A 26,168-nucleotide genomic window follows, 5' to 3' on the forward strand; every position below is an offset into this window, starting at 1 on the left:
TCTAACATTCCTGGGACTTTTAATGCAGTAGTTGATTACATACCAAGAATTAAAAAAAAAAAATTACCACTGAGTAAATGATAAAAATCAAAGATAAGTCATACTGCAAACTGTAATATCCAAGAAAAAAAAATCAAGCCTATTGTGGACATTATTGTCATAACTGATTTTATAATGTACTACATGTAAATAAAAATACAGGACATTTTACATTTATCAAACTTAGTCCATATAAAGAAGTACTACTATTCTGCAGATTATGAAGCATATTTTGCACAATTACAATACCACATACAGTTTAAGTGACTTAAATTATCTTTGCTTCAGCTGCTAAACAAGTTATGCAGGTTCCCCCCCCATGTGTACAATTGAAGAAAATAATGCAGTCACACAGAATAATACACAGTTATCCCTGTCCATGAAAATACAAATAATGATTTTTAAGAACTCATGAATAGGACTGCAGATAACACACTAATTCATTCAAGTAATTCATAAGATTATTCTACTTCCAACTCTTAATGTAACTGTTATACTTCAAAAGGAAAGCATCAGAAACAGATTGGTATTTTCCAAATTTAAAACAAAAGCGCATCACTATACACCTGATTTAAGTCAATTAAAAAAAATATTTTTCCAAAAGCAATGTAAAAAAAAAAAGATACTTTTGACAGTGTGGGATAGTGAAGAAAAAAACCAAGAGAACAAAGGATATTGAGATTCAACCAGAATGCCAGAGTTCAATTGTCTATTTGTAAAAACAAGAACATCACATTTTAAGAGTAACTACAGAGTGGTTACAAGAGACAAGTTGGGTGGTATTACAGATATAACTATTCAGCAATTGCATAATCAACTTTTACCTAACCTCACCTTGCCCTCAAGGAGCTTGAAAAATGAAATTAAACACTAATCACATTTTATCTAAGGGGAAAAAAAAACTAACCAAAAAATAAAACCTAAAACCAAACCCACCATAATAAAGGCAAAGTATCCAAGTTCACAGGAGGAAAAAAAAAAAAAAAAGAGTAAATAGTATAATAAGGAAATTAAAGGAAAAAATTCTTTTTTTGTGGTATGCAAGGGGTTTTTTTTGTTTGGTTTTGTTGGCTTTTTAAAAAATTTGTTGTAATGGTAGTGTTTCAGCTTTAAATTGGTCTCTCTTGTGTAACACCAGGATTTGTAGATTGAATATCCACCTAAGCCTCATTTGCCAGGAAAACATTAGGATAAGGAAGCAAGAGGTAGATCTTAATGTAGCATGAGTAAACTGCCTTCAAGTCACAAACAAATTATCTACCAATTGGCCTGCATATGCTGACTTTGATAAGGAGATGCTTTGGTTACAGCACATATTATTTACATGCCTTCTTTTTTTTTGTGGGGGGCGATGGGGGATGGGGGACGACACACAACAAAAAAAGGCATTTCCTATGTCCCACCACCTCTTCATGGCATGGATAACTCAGCTATGCTACTAATTTTTAAAAAAAGAAAAGAACTCAAAGTAAAAGATAATTAAACAGAAAGCTCTCAAAGATATTGCTTCAGACAGTTTTGGCATTAAATAATAGGTAGGTGACTCAAAAGATCAATATATTTTAAGTCTGCAAAGCATCCAACATTTCAGTTTTGACACTAAGATTCATCAGAATTAGTGTTTTTCCTGAACTGAGGTTAATTTACTGCTCCTCTGTGACATGCTGCTTTTCTTCATTCGATACTATGCTTTCACATAGTATTTCAAATTGTCTACAGATTGTGTTTTGAGTAAATGGTTAACAGCAGTACAGACAGATTCAGATTAGAATTCATACAATAGTCTACTTTGTTCCTATTTACACTATTTCCAGTTCCACAGAAAATGCTGTAACAGTTCTGATAGTTATTATATGTCAAGAATAATTTTTCAAGAATAACTTTTCAACCCATTTCAGACTTCATAATTTAAGTGTACATTTAGAAATACTTCTCTGAACTGTGATACAGCTAGTATGCTAAATAACACTATAGAAAAAAATATTATAAATTTCTGAAAAAAAATGAGGCAGCATTTATGGAGAACTAGCCTGGTTAGGGGAAACATTAAATTTTATACACATGAAAATGTTACCTTTTTTTTTAATAAATGCATTCCAAAGCATATCGTGTATGTGTACGTTTCCCCCTCCATTTTCAATAATACATTACAAATACGCACGGCACACTACATGTTTGGATGATATTAAGAAAATAGATGCTATCTAAATCATTTTAGGTGTAAGAAGGCACCACTGATTTGTCCAGACATCACCCAGTCTGTTTTGTTCTCAGTTTTAGCATTCGAGCTAGCATTTTTCTGATTAACCTATCCAAATTCTCTTCTATTCTGGTTTTCTCACCACAAACAACACACATTCATAGTAGTATTTCATCATGGAGAGTTCATTCACAGTGTATGTTGACGATACAGATTCTTTCTCTACCTGAAAGTAAAAATCAGAAGTCTTCAAAATACCTTCCTCTACAGGCACTGTAGAAATTTCTCTCTGTAAGAAATTTCTATATACTTTCTACCAACAGATTTCATGGTCTGTCTACACAGGTTAAAAAACAAAACAAAATAAACACCCCAACACAACAAAATAAAAAAGAACATGACTATAAACATTTAACTCTCTCAAAAGTTATTAGTCTAGCCATTAAACTGCAGTCCATTTAAGGTAAAATGTTTGTATGAAGAAGTTAGTTTTGTTTACACCAATGCTATTCATTCAAAATTGCCGCATCATCTTACCTCTATATGGAATCCATACTGCAGTATAACATTTTTTATATCCTCATAGCTTAACTCTATAGAAAGTTCATTTGCCAAGTTTTCAAAGTGGTAAAGGAGAGGACCTACAGTATAAAGAAAAAATGGAAAAAGCTATTAAAAAAGGCAATTTTTTTAAAAAAATCAGAAGTACATACAGAAAGTGTTAAGAATGCTAATATCCAAGCCGACAATATTCAAAATACAGACCAAAAAACCCACCACATTTCTATCACTCGAATATGATTTTTATAATTAATTTCAGTCTAGCATCACTGCTCTCTCTACAGAACAGGAGGCAGGACATGCTGTGGGCTATGTCCACATTCTGCAGCTGCCCAGGACTGGTGCAATGACTGAATAACCAACTGCTACTATACAAAATGTTTAATGTCCAAGTTTGGTCTGCCTTTCCCTTACCGTGGCAAAAGTTTTAAGTCTCCTCTTTTGAGCCAAATCTCTTAAGCCTTATTCTACTTAGAAGCATTCTACAAATTAGAACACTGTGCTGGTTTTGGCTGAGAAGGGGTTAATTCTCCTCCCTGGGGTGGGGGGGTGAGGGGCGGGGACGGCTACCCTTCCAGCTTCTTGCCCTCAGCCGCGTTGGCGTTGGCGGGAGGCTGGGAGGGGCAGGGCCACGGTGGGGGTGGCTGACCCCGACTGGCCAATGGGATGTTCATTTCATACCATGTGACACCATGACCAGTATATTAAGGGGGGGCAGTTTGCGGCTTGGTGGAGGTGTGGTGCTGGGTTGGCAGGTGGTGAGCGGCTGCATTGCGTGCAGTTAGTTTCGGTGGTTCATTCCCCCCCCCCTTCCCCCTTCCCCCTTCCCTTCCCCCCCACCCCGAGTTTCGCGCCTCTCATTGTTCTCCTTTACGTTGCACTTCTGTTGTTGTTTCTTTTAATTTTAATTATTAAACTGTTCTTATCTCAACCCATGAGCGTTACCCTTCTGATTTTCTCCCCCATCTACCGGTGGGGGAGTGAGCGAGCGACTGTGTGGCGCTGAGCTGCGGGCTAAACCACGACAGTCTTTTTGGCGCCCAACGTGGGGCTCAAGGGTTGGAGATAATAACAGCTGCTGGTCACAGCACCATGTTGTCCTTTTTGCAGTTGGTGTTGGTTTGTTTAGTGTGCTGTGTTCTGCTGTGATTAGTAACGTTTTGCCTAAGAGATGTGTTATGAAAACACTGGTTTTCAGCTTTATCTGGTATTTGGGGTTTTTGCTGAAACCATTACTGTACTTTGGATACCACATTGCTGAGGCAATTAGCAATTATACCTCCTCCTCGGAGAGATTTTATATGGAGGAAATACAGAATAGTACCTTTGCAACTTTGTTCTATGATGTCTCTGCCTCTATTACAACAACCTTTTTGTATCTTGAACATCCTTGGGTGGTTAAGGTGCACTTATTGTTAGTTTTTGGGCATGTTGTTTTGGTTTTGACTAAGCAACTTAACAATATTACCCAGAAATCTGCCCCAAGGCTTGACAGTTACGAGTGGCAGGGCTTGTGGGATAGCATGGGCAAATACCTAGGGCAGTGGGCACCCCCTGTAAATTCCTGTAAATATGAATCAAAAGTGTCTCTGTTAAGATCAGAAATAAAATCAGTGCTTCTGCTCCTCTGTCTGGGGACTTGCTCACTGGAAACTGGAGTAGCAGCTTTCCTGGAGAAACCTCCCTGAGTGATTGTTTTCCCTTGCAGCTCATGTACCCGTGCCTCTAGGGTCGATGTAGGATTTCCATCCCTCTTCTTCATGTCCTCTCCACAGTCACACAGGTAAAACCATAGTGTGCCCCATGGTGTGTATCCTCTCCTTTGAGCAAAGTGACAATTATTCCTAATGGCTGAGATACTGCTCCGTACTGGTGGGGAGTAGGACATATCTTCTTTGAATTGCTGGAACTCCCGGGACAGGTTCTCAACAGCAGAGATGAGCAAGGAAGAGTGATTTGCTTCGTATTCCCGGAGTCTATCAATCACCTCCGCCACCACTGGTGTCTCGTCATCTTTCCAGGACATTACTGCCAATGAGTTCCCATGCATCAGTGGTGCGCTCCATACAAACTTCGGCCACATGGGTCATGTGCACTGGGCTTCGTCTGGATCTTTGGATGACTGTTTATCGTCTAGGTCACTATAAATCACCTCAAGCACGGCTAGTTCCCTCAGGTACTGGATGCCTTTCTCCATGGTCATCCGTTTTCCTAGGCGAAATACAATATCTTCCTTGAAGGGATACCTTTCTCTCACACCTGACAGGAGTCGCCTCCAGAGGCTGAGGGCTTGTCCTTTTTCCAATTGCTTTGTCAATGCCCCCTTCCCCAGAAAGGGATCCCAGTTGTTTGGCTTCCTTTCCCTGTAATTCCAGGCTACTGGCCCCATTATCCCAGCATCGGAGCAGCCAGGTGATAATGTGCTCTCCTGAACAACGCCCAAAATCTTTCCGTATATCCAGCAACTCACTCAAGGATAGGGATCGGGTAGTTTCTGTTTCTTGTACAAGTTCTTCCTCTTTCTCTTCCTCCTCCTCTTCTTGTGATGGCCCTGGTTCTTCATCGTCTCTTTCTAAACGAGTTGACTTTCTCTTCCATGATTTCTTCTTGAGTATAGGGGCGACCAATACTGGCACGGGTTGGTCCTCGGATTCAGCTGCAACGCTTGTCACCGGGGTTTGAGTAGCTGCAGTGTCTGTCGTGGGGGTTTGAGTGGCCGCAGTGCTTCTTGCTTTCCTTGTCTTTGTCTTTTTAGATCCAGAGGCCTTCTCTTCCCCTTGGGGGTACTGAATAGTGTTAAACAGGGCTCAATAGGCATGGGCCAGGCCCCAGCACATTGCAGTGATTTGTAGCTCTTTGGAGTTGCCAGGGTGACAACATACTTTCTCTAAGTATTCTACTAATTTTTCAGGATTCTGCACTTGTTCAGGGGTGAAGTCCCACAACACTGGGGGTGCCCACCGTCTTAGGCATTTGCCCATACTATCCCACATACCCTGCCACGCATAGCTATTGAGCCTTGGGGCAGATCTCTGGATGATATTCTTAAATTGCTTATTAACCTTAGACAGAAGTGACACCGTCTGCCACAGCAATAGCAACAGATGTATCTTAACTACCCAAGGATGTTCAAGATACTGAAAAGTTGTTGTAATGAAGGAGGAGACATAAGATGGTAGCTAAGGTGCCATTCTGTATTTCCTCCATAAAAAACCTCTCAGAGGAGGAGGTATAATTGTTAATTGTCTCCATGAGGTGGTAGCCGAAGTACAGTAATGGCTTCCATGCAAGACCTAAATAACCGATAATGCTCAAGGCCAGTGTTTTAATAACAAATCTCCTAGGCAAAACATCTCTAGTCAGTGCAGAGCACAGCAAACTACAAAAACCAACAGCAATTTTTAACGTGTACTTTACAATCAGCATGGTATAGACTGGACAAACTAATATTGAGAACAGATGAATCAATGCTGTGACCAGCAACTGTTATTATCTCAAACCCTTTGTGCCCCACGTTGGGTGCCAAAATGGACTGTCGTGGTTCAGCCTCAGTCGGCAACTCGACACCACGCAGCCACTCTCGCTCACTCCCCCCACCCCTGTGGGACAGGGGAGAGAATCGGAAGAGCAAAAGCACAAAAAATAAAAAAAAAACTTGTGGGTTGAGATAAGAACAGTTTAATAATTACAATAATAATTATAATAATGATTATTATAATAACAATAATGATAATATAATAAAATGGAAAAGGAAAAAAAAAAAACAAACCAGAAACACAAACGATACAACTGCTCACCAGCCACCGACCAACACTGCCCGTCCCCGAGCCGCGATTGCTTCCTCCCTGCCCTGGCCAGCTCCTCCCAATTAATATACTGGGCATGACGTTACACGATATGGAATATCCCTTTGGCCAGTTTGAATCTGCTCTCTTAGCTGTGCCCCCTCCCCTCCCGGCTTCTTGTGCACCTGGCAGAGCATGGGAAGCTAGAAATGTCCTTGACTAGTACAAGCACTACCCAGCAACAACCAAAACATCGGTGTCTTATCTCAACATTGCTTTCATACTAAGTCCAAAGCACAGCACTATGCCAGCTGCAGTGAAGAAAATTAACTCTATCCCAGCTAAAACTATGACAACTAGCAAAAAGAATACAGGATACTACATTTGTCTACCTTAAATTCGTGACACATGAATGTGAAACCTGGCACTGGACAGCTTTGCTTCTCTATTTGAAAAACCCCAAACAAACGAAACCAAACACAAAAAACCCCAAAACAAAAAAATCCTACATGGTTTTAACATGATTAGAACTAAGACACATTGGACATATTCTGAAGAGGCCTGAGATAATTTGAAAGCCCTAGCTCTGTAGAATTGTCAGCACAGACACTTCCATCCCCACAACTCTTTTCAGGTACTAGGTGCCTTGTATGTGAGGAAACAGAAGTCGAGTTTGTGGAAAAGACAACTGGTCACACTTACCTATATTTATCCATATGCCTCCAGGCTTTAATATTTTCCATATTTTATCGATATAATCAATGACATTATGTGCTGTATCTATAAAGAAACAAGTTGCTATGCAGTCCCATGTATCTGTACCAAAAGAATATATTATACAGATATTAGTTTCAATGTTTCTCTCCCATAAAAACATATAATTTAACACCAATATTTATATTACACTCAGGATTTGCTTCAATTAACAATAAGAGTTGAAGACTCATCGCATTTACCAGAAACTAAATGCAAAACAGTGTTTTACATAAATGATGGACAGTTAGATTTGCGTTTGTGGGGTCTATATTTTGAAAAAAATGTAAAAAATTAATGCATACATATCTGTGCATTTTACAAAATAATTCTTTGCATATCTTATATAAAATATAAATTGCTTATATATTATAAAACATAATTACTGTAACATATTAAATATACTTCAAAATATTTTATCCAGTATCTGAACATTTCTCCAATTGTTTTTTTACTAGTGTATTTAACAAGCAGGATCTTTCAAGAACTACCTTGTCAAGAATGAGTCTGTTTTTGTCTAAACATGCACCTGAAATTTTAAAAGTTTAAGTTCTGTAAATTTTTTTAAAAAAATAATCTGATATCCTCACAAGACAGCATCTTCAGAAAATTAAGCAGTTATATAAGGAAGGTGTAAGAGAACAACCCCCCTTGGAAAGAAGAGGCATTGTCTATGTTTAATTAGCATTAATCTAGACTCCTTTATTTTTGATCAAACACTGTTTTCATGTTTTAATATTTAACCTAAACTTAGGGATGGGATATCTTGGCCATCAGTGATTATTCATTTAATCAAGGACAAGCATTCCTTTTGGAAGAAAATAAAGGAGTTGGCAAGAGAAAATAGCCTTGAGTTGTCCTTAGGTGACATGCAATCATATATATGGATAAAAAGGGTTAGGATACTTCATCTGTAAAGACCACCAAGAACCCTGAAGAGAGGAAGGCATGTGCAGAAGGATCTGAAACAGAGCCAAGAGGAGTGACTTAATGCTATTATGCAACCTATGTAGGTTAGAATGAATATGTATTAGATTGGCAGAATATGTATGGACTTATTGTACAAATATAATGAGGTAGCCAGCTTCAGTGTGCTTGATTTGTGGAAAACCACTGAGCACCCAGGCTTGCGCAACCCTGAAATAAATTAGCAATGTCTCTTCTGAGTGTGTGATTATTGACTCATTGCACGCAGGGAGATGAATCCACTTTTCAGACAAAGGCATCTTATAAGAAAATATCTAGAAGCCTAGCTGCACAAAAAAGTGGCAGATCAAAAGCTAGTTATTTTTCATCAGAATGAAATATGGGTCCAATGAGGACAGAGATGTGGAACTGGAAAACATAAGTCCTTGGTGATAATCCAATACTATGTGAGGGGGAAAAAAAAGTTACCTCTAAATCGGAATACTTCATGTTTCTTGTTATTTGCTCTACTAAGACCTGAAGTATTAAATATTAGACTACATATGAAAGAAAAAAAACTAGATAAGTGCTATTCTTCAATCAAAGAATAAATGTGTAATTGGTATGTGCTAAACAAGGTTATCTTCTGCAGGTTAATTCAACATTAGGTTAGTCTCATACAAAGACTACTTTATAGCTGCAGTGAAGATAGCACAATTAATCTGATATCACCAGGAAAAGTAAGGGTATTTGTACTGATGGGAAGTCTCAATCTTTAATAATCATCCCCATAATATGCCCCTGAAATACTTGCTACTGTCAATAAGCATATATTTGTTTCAATTATAATTAACTACTATCAAAAAAGTTTGCTTTGCTCTTACAACAGAAAATTAATTAACAAAAATACTTCCCCCCCCCCCCCAAAAAAAGAATGCATTAATTACATTGTTCACTTCCTTAACATCACTTTTTTAAACATCAAGTAAACCCTTCCCTAACTTTGCCATATTGTCTTTATTTTAAAAGAGACTACTGCAGCAAAGATCTGTTAGGCAAGTAGCTAGCTACAGCAAATATATTACTGTATGCTGGGGTTTTTCTTTTTAGTTATTAAAAAAGAAAAAAAAAGCAAAGCTGATTAGGAATAAGAAAATCTTGTGATAGGTAGTACTTTTTTTCTTAATGATTACAGATATAGTTCTACTCTATTTGTAATCATTTCTTATTGTCTCATTACAAATACACTAAAGATAATTCCGAGGAAAGACTAAATATTTGCATTTACTCACTACACTCAGAGTAAATTTCTTGAAAATCCCCTGCTGTCATAGAGAAGTTTGAACCATAAGGAAGACTGTGAGGGTCAACATCAGGGAAATAAATGGGTCGTATCTGATCAGCAGATCTTCTGTTATTGCTAAATTGATGAATCCAGGGATAAAGCTTACATGAGTTAATTTCAGAGCATCTGCAAAACATGGAAGTCATAACAATTCAATTTAAATTAATTGTTTATGTATTACCTAGAAGTGTAGGTGTCTTGAATATAAAATGATACAGAAAAAGACTCACAACATCCACTGTTTTATTGATAAAGTTAATGCTAAAGCTAGAACTTTTCTAAGGGACTTGACAAACCTGATTCTGTGGGATGGATGAAATTTGTAATTCAGTATATCCAGAAAAGCTAAGCCTTTTGGTGTTGTCTTTTTTGTTTGTTTTATTAAAAAACAACAACAAACAAACACAAAACCAAACCAACAAACACAAAACCAAAAGAAACATGCTTGTCTTAAATTTCTTTGGGAATAATATTTGTTCTCATTCTAGACTCTTTTGCCTTTCCTGAACCATAATCACAGGGGTTTTGAAGCACAACAAAACAAAAACATTTTTCAGATGCAAAATTAAATGATGCATTTAAACTTCAAAAGATTAATCAATTTCACCTTTTCACAAAGCACAGTAGCTTTTCACTAGATGTCATTTTAAGTTAATAATATCTGGAGTACTGCAATTATGCTAAGCAAACGTTTTTATTTATTTGTGGATTGACATGATCAACTAAATGAACACTTACTCTAAGAAGTGATGAAAATAGTATTAACATATAAAAAGCTTTTCCCAATCCTGCAAATGATTCATAATTTTAAAAAAACCCAAAACTAAACAACAACAAAAAAACCAAAACCAGTTTTCTCTCCCATGTATCACTACCAAATTCTGCAGTCAAGCTCACTTACTAAAGCTATGTTACACATACATAACTAGATATTCGGAGATAACAGAGGATATGCATTTTATGAGAGATGTTGTCAACAAGTACTTTTTAAAAGTGTAAGCAGTCTTCCAGGTTATAGAAAATGCACTCTTGGCTCATGGATATAAAGCATCTGAGGTAAAGTTTTTGAAATAAAATTTTTTTACCATCTCCATGTAGTATTTAGTTTTCTCAGTAAAAACAAAAATTAACTGTATTTGAACAACAGTATAAAGAGTTCATCAACTGTCTCCATATATAATGGATATAAAAATATCAGATACATGCAATCAAAGAAAACAAGCAGGGAAATAACCCTGACAACATAGGCCTTGTTTCCTTCAAGCAAGACATGTCTATTTTGGCTGACTTAACATTTGATAGATTAACTTTTTTTTTTAAAATTATTTCAGCATTCTTTGTGTGCTCACGGTCAATTTGTATTGTCCTCAGAACATTTCTGTAAAACAATGAAATTTTCAGAAAAAGCAACACAAAGAAACTAAGAGACCAGAGTAGATAAAGGAAATTTTTCTGAGCCATAAAGGAACACATACCTTCCAATACTTCTAATTTTTGAGCATAAAATATATACATGTAGACTTCAACAGTTCCAGCAGCAATTCCCTACTTAATATAAAAAGCCAAACCCTCTCCATATTCAAACTTGAAAACCTCCCTTTTCCAGCTTTTATAATTTATATCTCAAACTTAAGTAGTGCAGTCCCTTACAGCTACCATCTTTCTAATGAAAAAATATAGGTAGGGAGTTAAAGTTGTTTAAGTAGTAGAGTGTGAAGCACTTATTTCTAATAGGTACAGTACATATATTGGGTAACGCTCAGTCTGAAAAGGTAATTCTAGACAAGATGATTAGGTAAAATCTTACTTTTGACCAATTAAGAAACCTTCTCAAGGTATCAAGATTAGATGCTTTTTTAGGAAAGTAAAGATTAGCCAACTGTCAGTGTGAATCCTACTTGTATGAATGAAAGCATTTTAAACCACCCCTACCCTCATTTGGGTGCAAAGTGATTTTATATTACTCCAACTGAACTTTCTCAAATATTCATAAGTGCTGCTTCTACTGAAGGGCTGTCAGACAGGCTACTGAGTCTGCTCTGAATCTCCAGCTGCAAGACATAGCAAGTCAGCAATCAGCTGCACACTAGATCAATCCTGTTGCACAGTGGAGAAATGAGACCACATAAGATCTAGTGTCTCCCTTCCCATCAGATGTCAAAGGGATGCAATGTGTCCTTGTGACTCTAGGCTACCTGAAAATTTTTGTATGGTTTCCAGAGGCAGGACAACTGATTATGCTTCTTACAGTTTTTATTCTTCAAAAAAACACGTAAGAAGCATGCCTGCATATCACTAGGTATCACCTCTGCCATCTGTCATTATATCCAGGATTACAGCAGCTTTGGAGCCATTATAGCTTAACTCCTTCAGAGCCACTTTATTTTCAAATTGGAGCTTCCTAATGGAATAATGCACTTTAACCAATATAGTTTTTCAAAACTGCACTGATTAATTTCAAATATTCATAGCAACCATAATTATACCTCGATGCACTTCTGTGTTCACAACATATTGAATTATGACATTTTATCCACAATAACAAAGGCTCTCAATTTAAGAGTTGCTGGGTTTTTTAACATGTATTAAAAAAATGTCAGATATCACTTTGTATACAGAAGATGTAAGCCACTATACCAAATCTGGAAGGCCCACCGGAGTAGTAGACTTGATATTCAGGATTGACCTTGGTTTATTTTTAGGAATAAAAAGTACTGAAAAAGAATGCAGATCCAAACTATAAGCATACAATAGCAAAACCCTCATGCCACTATAAACTAAAAAAAATTAATTAGGAATCATGTCACGCTGTTTAAATGGTAAAATTAAAAATAATTTTCAAGAAGTTATTTCATAGTTAAATTTTCTTTTTTTAAAATCACAACACCCTCATCCCCAAATAAACTAAACTAGCATTTAATTCAAAGCTGTTATTTTCCTTCCAACATGGAAAGCCTTAGGGACCAACTCAGTCCCCTTTTTGGATAAATTAAGAAGGGAAGAAGAAAGGAATTATAGCTAAACACTTATTTGCAAAAATCCTTCTTTCTTACCATATTCTTCCTTAACTGGTATTTTCAGCTCATATTGTTCATTGTTGTTTCTTCCAGTTCCAGGAAGGCAAACATGTCAATTTCAGAACGCTAACTGGGAACAGTCACTTAAGACTAAAATAACAGATCTCAAAGGTCCCTAAAACCTTAATAGACATCCCAAGGTTAAATCTGACAGAAAGGAATGCCTGCACCTCAACTGAACTGACTGAAATTCAAAGATAACAGTTCTCTGTATTGTCTTCCATGCCAATAACAAAACTTGTAATCGATAACTTGCCCAGGAAAGACGAAGGTTACAGCAGCTGAGCAACACTCAATTTCACTGTCTAAAATTAAATACTATTAGCAAATATAATAACACATATATACCTCTTTGCTAAATACATTTTATACTAATAGGAAGCACCACATGAACATTAGATGCTAAGAATTTTGGAGTACTAGAGTAAGCTAAGCATGAATTTTCAGGAGAATTCCACATATGGGCCAAAGATTCCATATGTAAGGAAAACAAAAAAATTAGAATGTTAACTGGTTTCAACCAACATGACAGCTAACCAGTGCTGCCAAATAGGGTAACTAAATTGTTTTATACTGCACTGAATCATTTCTGAAGTTCTAAAGAATGTAAGAGCCAGTAGGGCCGTATAGCTAGGGATAAGTAAAAACCACAACCTCCTCCTTTCAGTAGCTGCAAGGCATTAGATCAACTCAATAATTTATGAATAATGTAAGGAAAGAGCAAATAAATCTATAGCAAATATTTATTTCCATTATAGTGACCAATACTGTCTTAAGCAGACATGCAGCAGCCCTAAAAAACGTCTTCCCCTTGGTCTGTATTTGAATGGTAAGCAATAACAGATCTGGGATCATCTTTTTGTTTCCATGCCTAGCATAAGGGAATAACAGTTCACACACAGAGCTTCAAACCACCAATAAGTATAAGTATAAGCCAATATTTTATGTGTTTTCAAAGGCATGTCAATTCATACTTCCCCACCCATAATCTTCCCATTCTCATTCTTACAAGAACAATTACATTTTACTACCTTCTTCCAAGTTCATTGTGAGATCAATAATTTCCAGTATAAGTGAGAGAACACCAAATACAAAAATGTCACTCTAAATTAAACCTATACAGTGAAATTTATGTTATTGCCCTACATTCAAATTTAGTACCACAGTTTAACTGTAGAACCATCATTATTGTAATTATTACTCAAGTGACAGAACTTGCTTAAGAAGTGGTGCAGCATGTTTTGTTGGTTGCTTTTAATGTAGAAACAGTAACTTAAATTTTAGTATGGAATATAACATTTTCATTAATAGGTTTCCTCTGATACTAGTCACCATCACTAAGTATCATGCATATCTTAATTAAGCCATTTTTGATACCCAAGAGAGATGTGCATTTTATAGAAATGCATTTGAAATAAAAATCTTAAATCCTTTTCAAGATTATGCAGGAAGTCTGTGGCAGAGTCTAGAAATCTCAAGTCGCGTAACTTAAAAGCCATGCTTGCTACTATAAGCCTAATGACTTAGCCATTAGACTCAAATACAATGCTTCCTGCTCCAATTATCCCCACTCATTTTTTCATCAAAACACTCTAAAAAGTGGTTGTCTGTTAGAACTTACAAATCTATTCTCAAGACCTTTATTTATTCAAGTTTTTCCTCATTTATACTTTTGCCTCCCTAGTACCTGGAGGTTTCAAACAGCAAGTAAAACATAAGCCATGTACCTGTTGAGTACAAAGTTAGAAGAAAAGAGCATAAAGAGGCTCCATTCATTTCCTTGGCAAGCATAACCGAGCATAGCTATTTCCCATGCCAATCTACCTAGCCCAGCACCAGGTACCAGGATATTAACTTTGGAGCAATCCCTGCAACAAAACAAAAATAGTAGTCAAGTCTCTATCATATACCTCTTTAACAAAAACATATTGAGGTCCAGTCCAACATTTTCCCCCCATATGCTTAGATGTTATAATGTACTTCCTGTACGACATTACTTTTTAAAAGACAAACCAAACCAGTTCTGATCAGATCACTTAATTGTATAAAGAAAAACCCACAGAAAAGACTCAAAATAATATTCACACAGAATAAAAGTACTTATGCCTATGTAATCCTTATTCAGAGTATAGTGCATAATTAAGAAAAATATATTTAATAACTTGGTTATCATTAAAATACTCAAGTGATTTGCAGAAAGAGCAAACGTTCACATATCACCATTTATTCTTCTATAATGTCCATTGATAACTAGTATTCTAGCAATCAGAAATTAAGTTCTTTCTTACATCACTTTATACTCAGTAAAGAAGAAAAAGTATTTTGACAGCAGAACCACAAAGCAAACATGAGCTCATGAGCAATTCAGACTCTAAAAACTTGAAAATAGGTAACTTTTCAGCAACTGTGGGTTTTTAAATATACTGTTTGCAGATTTCCCTCAAGCACATAAACAACATAGAATTTCCTAAACCAAAGTTCAGCGTAATTATCTGCCCCTTCACTTCCCATAACTAGACATCAAGTTGAAGACTACAGAAAGGCATCCAGCAGTTGTGTGGTTACTGAGAAATTTAAGGCAACCTTTCCCACCTTCCAAGTTGAGCAACTAGTAAATACAAGAACTAAAAATCTCAAAGTATTCTCCCCTTCCAGGCAGAAAATTATGAAGGTACTAAAAAGCTGTCTTATGCAACCTGCCCTAGGTAGTCCTGCTTGAGACTTTCTAATTTCATATATCAAAAAAGCAAGTGTGAATACTCAGTCCTCCCTCCTTTTTACATCTCACCTTCAAAGGCAAAACACCTGTGTATTAATTTAATATACAAATGCAACTAAATGAAGCCACAATCAGCATTAAAACAAACAAAAAAACCCAAACAAAACCAAACACACCCCCACCCATACCCCCACTGTGAGAGAAAGCAAAATGCAAAGCCTTTTGATCCCTTAAAAATCCAGGATGCTAAAAAGGGATCAGAAGGTTTAGCATGCTGTATAAACATGAAGATGAGCAAGGGAGTTAAATAACTTCTGAAAGGTAGGTAATGATCTTCAGAAATCATGCTAACAGGAGAGAGAAAGTATTATCCTTTTCTAAAGGCCACACAAACTAACAAAGCAATTTTAACAGTGCCTTTTGGTTTGTGTTTGTGGATTAATCACATAATTGGTGAAGCCTCACAAATAAAAAAAAAAATTAAAAAAAAAGAAAAAAAGGGTTTTTAAATGCCTAATTTTTATTCCTTTAAAGTTATACTTTGGGGGGGGTTGTTTGTTTGTTTTGTTTTGTTTAATTTTACAATTAACAAAAAGCAAGAAATCAAGATACAACTTCACTATTATTTAAAGGCACTTCTGTGAAACAAGTTTTTATTTGCCTCTCTTCTACAAGGAAGGCCATGGGGGTGTGGGGCATGGTGTTTATATAAGTGCTACTACATCTCTATAATGACCACAGATACTAAACTTTTAAATAGATACATGTGCAGTACACATTTTTAGAATACAAGACATTCCATTCAACAGAAACTCAAACTTGTAATGGAGACTGTTCTAAACTGAGACAAGAAAAAACCAACTGGTGTTTCAGAGCTATAACAACAGGGACAGAAGTGGCATCATATTAGTTGTGTCTGACAACAGACAACAAAAACAGAATTCCTAGTAAAGTTGCACAAAGGTGTTGACTTCAGAATCATACAACCTATTATCAGATGTTTCCTCATGCCAATTTGAACTTTAGATAAAGCTTACTGGTGATAAATGTAAAATTCAAAACATTCCAACTTCAGTCACATCTGTCTAAGACTTTACACAGAATCACAGGTTGGAAGGGACCTCAGGGATCATCTAGTCCAACCTTTCTAGGAAGAGCACAGTCTAGACAAGATGGCCCAGCACCCTGACCAGATGACTCTTAAAGGTGTCCAATGTGGCCGAGTCAACCACTTCCCTGGGGAGATTATTCCAATGGTTGACTGTCCTCAATGTGAAAAATTTTCTTCTCGTGTCCAATCAGAATCTCCCCAAGAGCAACTTGTGTCCATTCCCCCTTGTCCTCTCCAGGTGACTCCCTGTAAAAAGGGAGTCTCCATCTGCTTTGTAGCTACCCCTTAAGTACTGGTACATGGTGATGAGATCCCCTCTAAGCCTCCTTTTCTCAAGGCTGAACAAACCCAGTTCTCCCAGCCTATCCTCATATGGCAGGCTTCCCAATCCTTTGATCACCTTGGTGGCCCTTCTCTGGACCCCTTCCAGCCTGTCCACATCCTTTTTGTATAGAGGGGACCAGAACTGCACACAGTACTCCAGGTGTGGCCTGACCAGCACTGAGTAGAGCAGGATGACGACTTCTTTATCTCTGCTGGTGATGCCCTTTTTGATGCAACCCAGCATCCTGTTGGCCTTTTTGGCCACATCAGCACACTGTTTGCTCATGTTGAGCTTTCTGTCCACCAGGACACCCAGGTCCCTTTCCACAGAGCTGCTCTCCAGCCAGGTGGATCCCAGTCTGTACTGCACTCGCAGATTATGTTTTCCTAGGTGCATGACCTTACACTTCTACTTGTTGAACTTCATAAGGTCCTTGCTGGCCCACTCTTCCAGCCTATCCAGATCTCCCTGCAGAGCGGCTCTCCCTTCTGGAGTGTCTACTTCCCCACTCAACTTGGTGTCATCAGCAAACTTCATCAGGCTACACTTGATGCCGTTATCCAGATCACTTATGAAGATACTGAATAACATTGGGCCCAATATCGATCCCTGGGGGACTCCACTTGTGACAGGTTGCCACTTGGAAAAGGAGCTATTTAACACCACCCTTTGGGTGCGGCCTGTCAGCCAGTTCCCCACCCACTGCACTTGCCTAGGCTATACCGCATTAATTTCTCCAGCAGGAGACTGTGGGGGACTGTATCAAAGCCCTTGGAGAAGTCCAGGTAGACAATGTCCACCGCCCACCCCATGTCAACCAGGCAAGTCACTTTGACATAGAAGGCCACCAGGTTTGTCAAGCATGATCTGCCTTTACTGAAGCCATGTTGGCTTTTCACAGTCACGTGTTTCATTTGACTTGTGATGGCCCCCAGGAGGACTCGTTCCATAACTTTCCCAGGGATTGAAGTAAGGCTGATGGGCCTATAGTTACACAGAACCTCTCTCGAGCCCTTCTTGTAGATAGGGGTAACATTTGCCTTCCTCCAGTCCTCTGGGACATCCCCCGTTCTCCATGACTTCTCAAAGATTATGGAGAGTGGCCTTGCGATGATGTCATCCAGCTCTCTCAACACCCTCGAGTGGATGGCATCAGGGCCCATCGATTTGTGGGGGTCAAGCTCCTGTAGTAATTCATATACTAACTCTTCCTTCACTGATGGTGGGTTGGTGTTTGGATCAACCGGCAATTTCATTCCCAAAGCCTGGGACCTGACAGTGCTGGTAAAGACAGAGGTGAAGAAGGTGTTGAGGACCTCTGCCTTTTCAGCATCATTGGATATTGACTCTCCTTTTCTGTTTAACAGTGGGCCTATGTTTTCCTTCTGTTTCTGCTTGTGGTTGACATGTCTGAAGAACCCTTTCTTGTTATTTTTTATGTCTACAGCCAGTTTCAATTCAAATTGGGCTTTTGCTTTTCTAACTGCATCTCTGCACTCTCTGGCTATGCCCTTGTAGTTCTTGGCGGATAATCCTCCACTTCTCCATTTCTGGTATGCTTCCCTTTTGGATTTGAGTAGACCCAGGAGGTCATGGTTGAGCCATGGGGGCCTCTTGCTCCGCTTACTTCCCTTTCCTTTGCAGGGGATAAATTGGCTTTGTGCTTCCAATAGAGAGTTCTTGAAGAATTCCCAGCACTCACTAGCTCCTTTGTCTTCCATGGAAGCTTCCCATCGAATCCCTCCCAATTGAGCCCTGAGTGAACTGAAGTTTGTTCTTCTAAAATCCACAATCCTTGTCTTAGAGGTGACCTTCAGCACACTCAGCAGGATCCCGAACTCCACAATATTGTGGTCACTGCAGTCAGAGTGTCACTAACCGAGATATTACAAAGCAGGTTTTCTCGGTTTGTGAATAGCAAGTTCAGCAGCGCCTCTTTCTTGGTTGGCACATCTAACATTTGTATCAGGAAACAGTCCTCTATGCATTCCAGGAACTTGGTGGATGACATGCGAGCTGCCGTATTGTTCTTCCAGCAGATGTCTGGGTAGTTGAAGTCACCCATCAGGACAAGGTTCTGTTGGCCAGAAGCTTGCTTTAGTGCCCCAAATATCACTTCATCAGCTTCATCATCGTGGTTAGGAGGTCGATAGCAGATGCCCACTGTGAGGTCCTGCTTGGAGACGGCCCCTTTGACTTTAGATCAGTTACTTATTCCATAACCAAAAGCTTTAACAGTTTACACACAGACAAAAAAATCCCCAACCACCCCAAAATGCGAACTGCTGAAAGTAATAATTTTAATCTTCAAAATAGAACTATGACCTCTCCTATAGACCTACATCAGATAATTTGTAATATTTAATTCATTTTTACCTCATATAGGGTGCTATTAAGCACTGAAGACCTATTAAAAAAACCTGTGAGGAACAGCTATAGAGTTAATAAGCCAATTTATGGAGCATTACTGCCTTTGCAAACTGAAAGTAGGATGCTTCTGTTTCTTGTTTCAGACAGCCTGCTAAAAATGGGCTGGTTTTTGAGCATTACTATTTTGCAACCATCTATAGTTAAGGTGGTCTTCAGCTTTAACCAGGATAAAACAGTACTGTAATTTAGTGACATTACAAAAGGCTGGAAATAAACAAGGTCTATGTCTGAAGCGTGATCTTCTCCTACACAAACTATATAAAAATAAGATGGCACTACTACCTCCTATGAAGGATCAACGAGTTCGGAGTAAAAGCAATAATTCTTGAATTATTTCTTGTAAATCTTTATAATTATTTCCTTGAATAGTTATTTAAAGTTATGCTTCTAGTTATGGAAGTTGAAATTTTGCTTTTAGAACAATGATTTGACCTGTTAAGCACAAGAAATACACTGTATCTCACAAATTTAACAGTTTTTATCCAACTTGTTTGGCTTTCTAAGTCTTATATCAGATATGCAACACATTGGCAATGTCCAGCTATAAACTAAGAAATAAAGGAGGATTTCCATGAAGTCAAAATTCAAAACCAGTTTTAGAGATTATTACATTTGGTCAAAATCCAGCTGAATATCACATCTTCCAAGAGGCAGTTGCCTAGTGTTTATAAGTTAAGTATCAGACATAGAAACGAAAGAAGCTCTATTTCTAGTGCGTTTTCCTAGGTAATCTCCTAGCTAGGGAGATTTCTTAAAAAAAAAATAAATCTTCTACCTAAATGTGTAAAAACTAAACTTACTATAGTTTTTTCTACAACTGAAGATTCTTGAATGTGTTGCATCAAACAAAGGAAGGGTATTAAAGTTTTATTTTTCAGTGTACTGCAGAACATTAATCTTCAAATAGAATATCTTAAGTGATGCATCCACCTTGAGATAAGTTAGCCCAAAGCAAAAGAAACCAAGCAATCCATCTAACATGTCCATTTGACCATATCAAAATCCACATTATGTTCTGCCACCACTAGCAATCCCCACTCATGACAATTAAGTGGAAGGTATTTTCAAATTGGTACAAGTGAATTATTAGTAATCACTGAGAAAGAAGGAAACCCACAGTAGCTCCAAGCTATATCAAATCTAAGCTCTGACCTGTTATGCTTATGATTACAAAGCTCACAAGTGACATCAAAACACACACAGTATGGGATAATTTTCCCATTTTTAGAGCATCAAATTTAAACTGGAATGTATTTTATGGTAATCAAGCTAAATGGCAGAAACAGTAACTACAGAATTCCTACAGCAATAATTTCTTCCTAGATTTTACCGGTATACTTTTACTTAAGTTTACCTTAAAAACCTGTTCTGGTTTAAACCTAGCCAGCAACTAAGCACCACATAGCCACTCACTCACTCCACCTCAGCGGGATGGGGGAAAGAACTGGAAAAGCAAGACGACAGGTGGGCTGAGATAAAGACAGTTTAATAAGTAAAGCAAAAGCCGTGCATGGAAGCATTGCAAAACAAGGAATACATTCACTGCTTCCCATCAGCAGGCAGGTATTCAGCCATCTCCAGGAAAGCAGGGCTCCATCATGTGTAACAGTTACTTGGGAAGACAAACGCCATAACTCTGAACATCCCACACTTCCTTTTTCTTCCCCCAACTTTATATTGCTGAGCACAATGTCATATGGTACGGAATATCCCTTTAGTCAGTTGGGGTCAGCTGTCCCAGCTGTGTCCTCTCCCAACTTCTTGTGCACCCCCCAGACTACTCGCTGGTGGGGTGGTGTGAGAAGCAGAAGAGGCCTTGACTCTATGTAAGCACTGCTCAGCAGTAACTAAAACATCAGTGTGTTATCAACACTGTTTCCAGCGCAAATCCAAAACATTGCCTCATACTAGCTTCTATGAAAAAAATTAACTCGATCCCAGTTAAAACCAGCACAAAACACCACAACACTTAGTATTTTGGTAGCATTTCCTAATAAGCCAATGCAGTTACAAAGGTACGTGCTGTCATGGTTTTAGCTGGGATAGAGTTAATTTTCTTCACTGCAGCTGGCATAGTGCTGTGCTTTGGACTTAGTATGAAAGCAATGTTGAGATAAGACACCGATGTTTTGGTTGTTGCTGGGTAGTGCTTGTACTAGTCAAGGACATTTCTAGCTTCCCATGCTCTGCCAGGTGCACAAGAAGCCGGGAGGGGAGGGGGCACAGCTAAGAGAGCAGATTCAAACTGACCAAAGGGATGTGCCATATCATGTAACGTCATGCCCAGTATATTAATTGGGAGGAGCTGGCCGGGGCAGGGAGGAAGCAATCGCAGCTCAGGGACGGGCAGCGTCGGTCGGCATGTGGTGAGCAGTTTTATCGATTGTGTTTTGGGGTTTTTTTCCTTTTTTTTTTTTCCCTTTTCCATTTTATTATATTATCATTATTGTCATTATTATAATAATCATTATTATTATAATTATTGTTTTTATTGTAATTATTAAACTGTGCTTATCTCAACTCACAAGTTTTCTTTGGGCCTTCTGATTCTCTCCCCCATCCCACAGGGATGGGGGGAGTGAGCAAGCGGCTGTGTGGTGTTTAGTTGCCGACTGAGGCTGAACCACGACACGTGCACACATGCAACAGAATTTTTACAAGACTTGCATTGTATTATCTGCCTGAAATCAAGGCTGAAGTTAAGAATTTGTATTATAAATTTTAAGTGCAATAAAACTACACTACACTGAGGCTTATGACTTTTCTTCCTTCCTTCCCCCTTCCCCCAAGTACTTGCTGCTGTCACAAGGGCCTTTCCCTTAATCTGCAGAGCCCACACTGAGTGTCAGGTAACCTGTAAAGTTTAACTCACCAAGCACCACTGGGTTAGCTCTACCGTCTCCTGGAGACTATTACATGAAAAGTTATCATGAACCCTGTTATATGAAGCCACAGGAAAAAAAAAAAAGTTTTTACTGTCAGCTTAATTCCATGTCAAGTTTATGATTCTGCTCTTTTCCAATACCTTCTGCTAAAAACAAACTTTCTCAATTAAACAATGAATTCCATAGCATTCATGGTTATTTCTGTATTTTTGAAACCAAGCCTTTTCTTATTCCATAAAAACTTGTTATTTTTTTTACAATGTTGTATGCCCACATAAAAGTAAGTCTTAAAATACTATTTACCATCTTTCTTTTGGAAAGTTCTTTACAATTTCACTAATGATTGGCTGGTAGCAGGAATCTCTCTCAGGCTTCCCCTCTTCACTCCAGTCTCTCACAAATTGTTTCAAAGTTGATTTTAATTTATCCATGTCAAATGTAGAAGCTGGTGTAATCTTCCCTCTTCCCTAATTAAAGTGGGGGAAAAATAATTAATGAAAAATGCACCAAGTATCTTTAAACTTGAAAAACAGAAAATAATATAGAAACAGACAAGTAGTATTAGGGCTGTTGGGAGTTTTAATTGACAAAGTACTTACCTCTCACTTCTGGGACCAGGGCCCAAATCCAGCCCTGTTAAATGGATTGAGTTTGGTGGTCTCAGTTCAGCCCCCAAGAGACCAAATCACAAAACCAACATACAGTATGGCATAACCAAGCACAACTAGTAGTTATTCAGGAAAGGATCAGGACTTCGCTAGTGATGAGACTGAACTGCTCACCGTAAGAGGGAGATCCCTCTATGTTACTGATGCAGCATGGAAAACTCACACTAGAGCTGCCCAGAACTGTACCTAGCCTGCAGATACCAAAAAAAGACTTCAGTTTCCATCACTGACAGTCTTTTAAGTCCGAGTGCAATTATTTTTTTTGCTAGATACCACACTGAAAGGCAAATAAGTAGTGCAAAAATTGCACTAAATTTTACAAATGCTAACATCCAGAATACTTGGACTACCTAAAATAAATAATTTAGGATGCCATAACATACAATAACCTACAATAAGATATACGATACCATTTATGGTCTATATAGCCAACTGAAAAATTAACTTTAAAATGTAACCAGAGCAGAGCTAGAAAAATCCAAAGGGTACAAAATTTAGTTTTGAAATATGAAAAAGTTCATTTTAACATACATCTCCATATTCTTTGTTTTCAAACATATGAATGCAGTCATTGACAATGGTCTGTAGTATCTCTTGATTATGATCAACACACTTCCGAATCTTATCAAGGTGAGGAAGGAATTGAGGAAGAAGACTCTGTTGGTTATCTGGGAGAGATCTAAACTGTCTCTCTGTTCTGTTCACCCGTTCATACATATTAGTTCTAGGAAGAAAAAAAAAAATTAAAGTCTTTGGATATTTAGCAGCAATACATATTATAAATACAAAGAATTCACTCAAAGCTACTCCAATTACAACTATCCAATTCTTTCAACTCAGTAGTCGGACTTCATAATTCCTTACTAGAGAACAAGTTCTCAAGAATTTTATAGGCAAAATGATTGTTTTAAGCTCTAGTTCCACATTACCACTCTTTTAACGACACATTACAGTTTAAGAGGACCGCTGTTTTACAGCTTCATCCCCAGCCTCTCATTTCCAGCACAGGTGATCACAACCTCTAATACACAGATCTACAAAATGATGCAACTTATTAAACAATCAACCCACAAACCCATAAAAATAGCCACATTATTTCACAAATACAATTTAAACGGGATGAAACAGCTGAATATCATGGTAACCTTTGGCTACAGAAAAACTGGAATGTGGAATGGAAATAGGGCAGCTGAAAGCAGGATCCTCAAAAATCAATTGCTTCTGAAGGAATCATAACAGTCAATGCCAGACCATGCTGGAGTTTTGGTGGCCCCACTAAGGCATTAAATTGTCTTCTTTCAACAGCCTCAACTATGAATACTATTAAATTGGTTGTGTAACTGAGCCAGGCAAAAAAATAAGTCCTCCCTTTCCCCAAAATACTGTCAAGGACTGGATTTTTTTCAGCCAAGGCTGGTTTTTTTCCTTCCACCATTTCAATTACTTATGTTTTCTCCTTCATTCTATGGATTCAGGTAGCAAGTCAGGGGTTGGGGTTTATTTCTCCCCCTTTCATTTATCTCATCCCTAAAAGGGCTATCCAGCACCTTTCTGACTCAACAAATGCCTAGATAGCTAGTTATAACAAAATTACATCCATCAGTGCTTTCAGACGACCTTATTTCTTCTGCAATTTAACAAGTCTCTCAAAAATTTCCCCGACAATCTGCCACAAAAAACACCACGTGGATTTCTCTGTCAGTAGGACCTACTATTGTTTTTCAGGACATTTAAGGGCAACACCCCATCACAGAGCTGGGCCACGTGGCCGTGCGTGTGAGGCAGCACATTTCTGTTACCTGTAGTATCGGAACGCGTTGATGATCCTCCGGAAATGCTCCCGCTCCAACCGCTCCTCCTCTGCCCTGGCTATCGTGGCCGCCGCCAACACCTTCGATTCCTGCGGCTGCCGCCACCATTCGTCGCTCGGAAGCGCCGTCGCCTCCGCCTCTTGTTCACCGCCCCCACACTCTCCCAACCGCCGCCGCCGCCGCTGCTGCTGCTGCTGCTGCTGCTGCTGCTGCTGCTGCTGCTGCTGCTGCTGCCGCTGCTGCCGCTGCTGCCGCTGCCGCCCCCTGTGCATTGCCTTGACCGGTAAATCCCTCTCGCTCCTGGGCCGCAACAGCAGCGCTTTACGAGACACAGCGCATGCGACCGACATCATAACAACAACCACGGCTAATAGTCGCGCGCACGCTAGCTCACTTCCGCCATGGGACGGAAGGAGTCCGCTCGGTGTAGGCGCAGAAGTAAACCGTCTGGAGGTGAAGGGACGGGGGCGAGTGCTGACCCTGATGCTGCACGGCTTGGGTGGGGTGATGCAGAGGTAGCAGGTTGCTATCAGCTTTTTTCTTCCTCCCTCTCTATCTTTTCAGCGTTTTACATGGATCTATCTGCCGTTGATGCTACTACTGGTCTAACTATGATGCTACGTAGCTACTATTAGCCTCGGTTAATTTCTGCAAGGACAGTTTGACTAGATCAACAAAAGAAACCCACTCCCCCACCAAAAAATAGACAATTTTTTTTATCAGTTCCCTTGTAAATTACTCAATATCCTTATATTAGCTATCACAAGGAGAGAGACAAGTTTTATTGTGGAATAGTGCTAGACCCCATCTGTAGAATATTATACTTTTTTGGGATTGCTTACACAATGCCAATTACTCTGAAATGCTTTTGCAGCATACCTTAAGAGAACATGTGCCTACCTAGCTGCTCTGAAGTTCTCAGCTCTTAGCAAGGAGGGCCTCCTTTCTAAGGGTCAAACCCCTCCTCAATTTGAAGTCCTGAAGAGCATTGCCATGCATCCTTATTTTGTCTAGACGCCAGCAGGAAGCGGTAGCGACATCCTGAAGAAAACAGAATTTTCTGCTAAGTAATAACAATGAACCATGTGAGCCTGGCAAAACAGAATTTGGCAGCCAGAGAAGAGAGCTGAGAGATAGGGAATAAATATGTTTTATGACTATATACTTGAAGAAGAACTGAGAGACTGATAAAAGGGAACATCCCTCCTCAGAAGATACCAAAAGCTGGGTGAAAAAGTATATAGTCAAGGAGGACAACTAATTGGGATGTTGATAAGAACTAAAACTAAGTGTCCTTTATCTGAACTATCCTCATTATAATACTAAAAATCACACTCATAGGACAGAAAACACCAAACTCGAATAAGCCCCTTACTCTCTGAGCATGTGTGGCAAACTTAAAGGGATCTGTGCATTTAAGTTGAAGTGAGAAAGAAACTAACCAATGATCAGCTGGGGGTGTTTGTGTGAATATTAGCTGTTACTGACACATTTAACTATAAATACCTTGTAGTTTCTTGGTGCAGTGTGCTAGCTTTGTGGAGTGTCGTGGT

General features: G+C 38.6%; 1 protein-coding gene across 1 annotated transcript; it reads right to left on the bottom strand.

Annotated features, from left to right (window-relative positions):
- Nucleotides 1-25,000, bottom strand: LOC135310843 (carnosine N-methyltransferase-like). Its single transcript, XM_064439899.1, has 8 exons — nucleotides 24,604-25,000; nucleotides 23,336-23,528; nucleotides 22,440-22,603; nucleotides 14,394-14,534; nucleotides 9,537-9,715; nucleotides 7,288-7,401; nucleotides 2,777-2,880; nucleotides 1-2,465 (listed from the first exon to the last, which is right to left on the bottom strand). Exons 1-8 carry the CDS (start codon nucleotides 24,966-24,968, stop codon nucleotides 2,364-2,366), a joined length of 1,362 nt encoding a protein of 453 aa, XP_064295969.1. The 5' UTR covers nucleotides 24,969-25,000; the 3' UTR covers nucleotides 1-2,363.
- Nucleotides 25,001-26,168: the final 1,168 nt, after the last annotated feature.

The sequence above is a fragment of the Phalacrocorax carbo genome (genome assembly GCF_963921805.1).
Source record: "Phalacrocorax carbo chromosome W unlocalized genomic scaffold, bPhaCar2.1 SUPER_W_unloc_2, whole genome shotgun sequence".
NCBI lineage: Eukaryota > Metazoa > Chordata > Aves > Suliformes > Phalacrocoracidae > Phalacrocorax > Phalacrocorax carbo.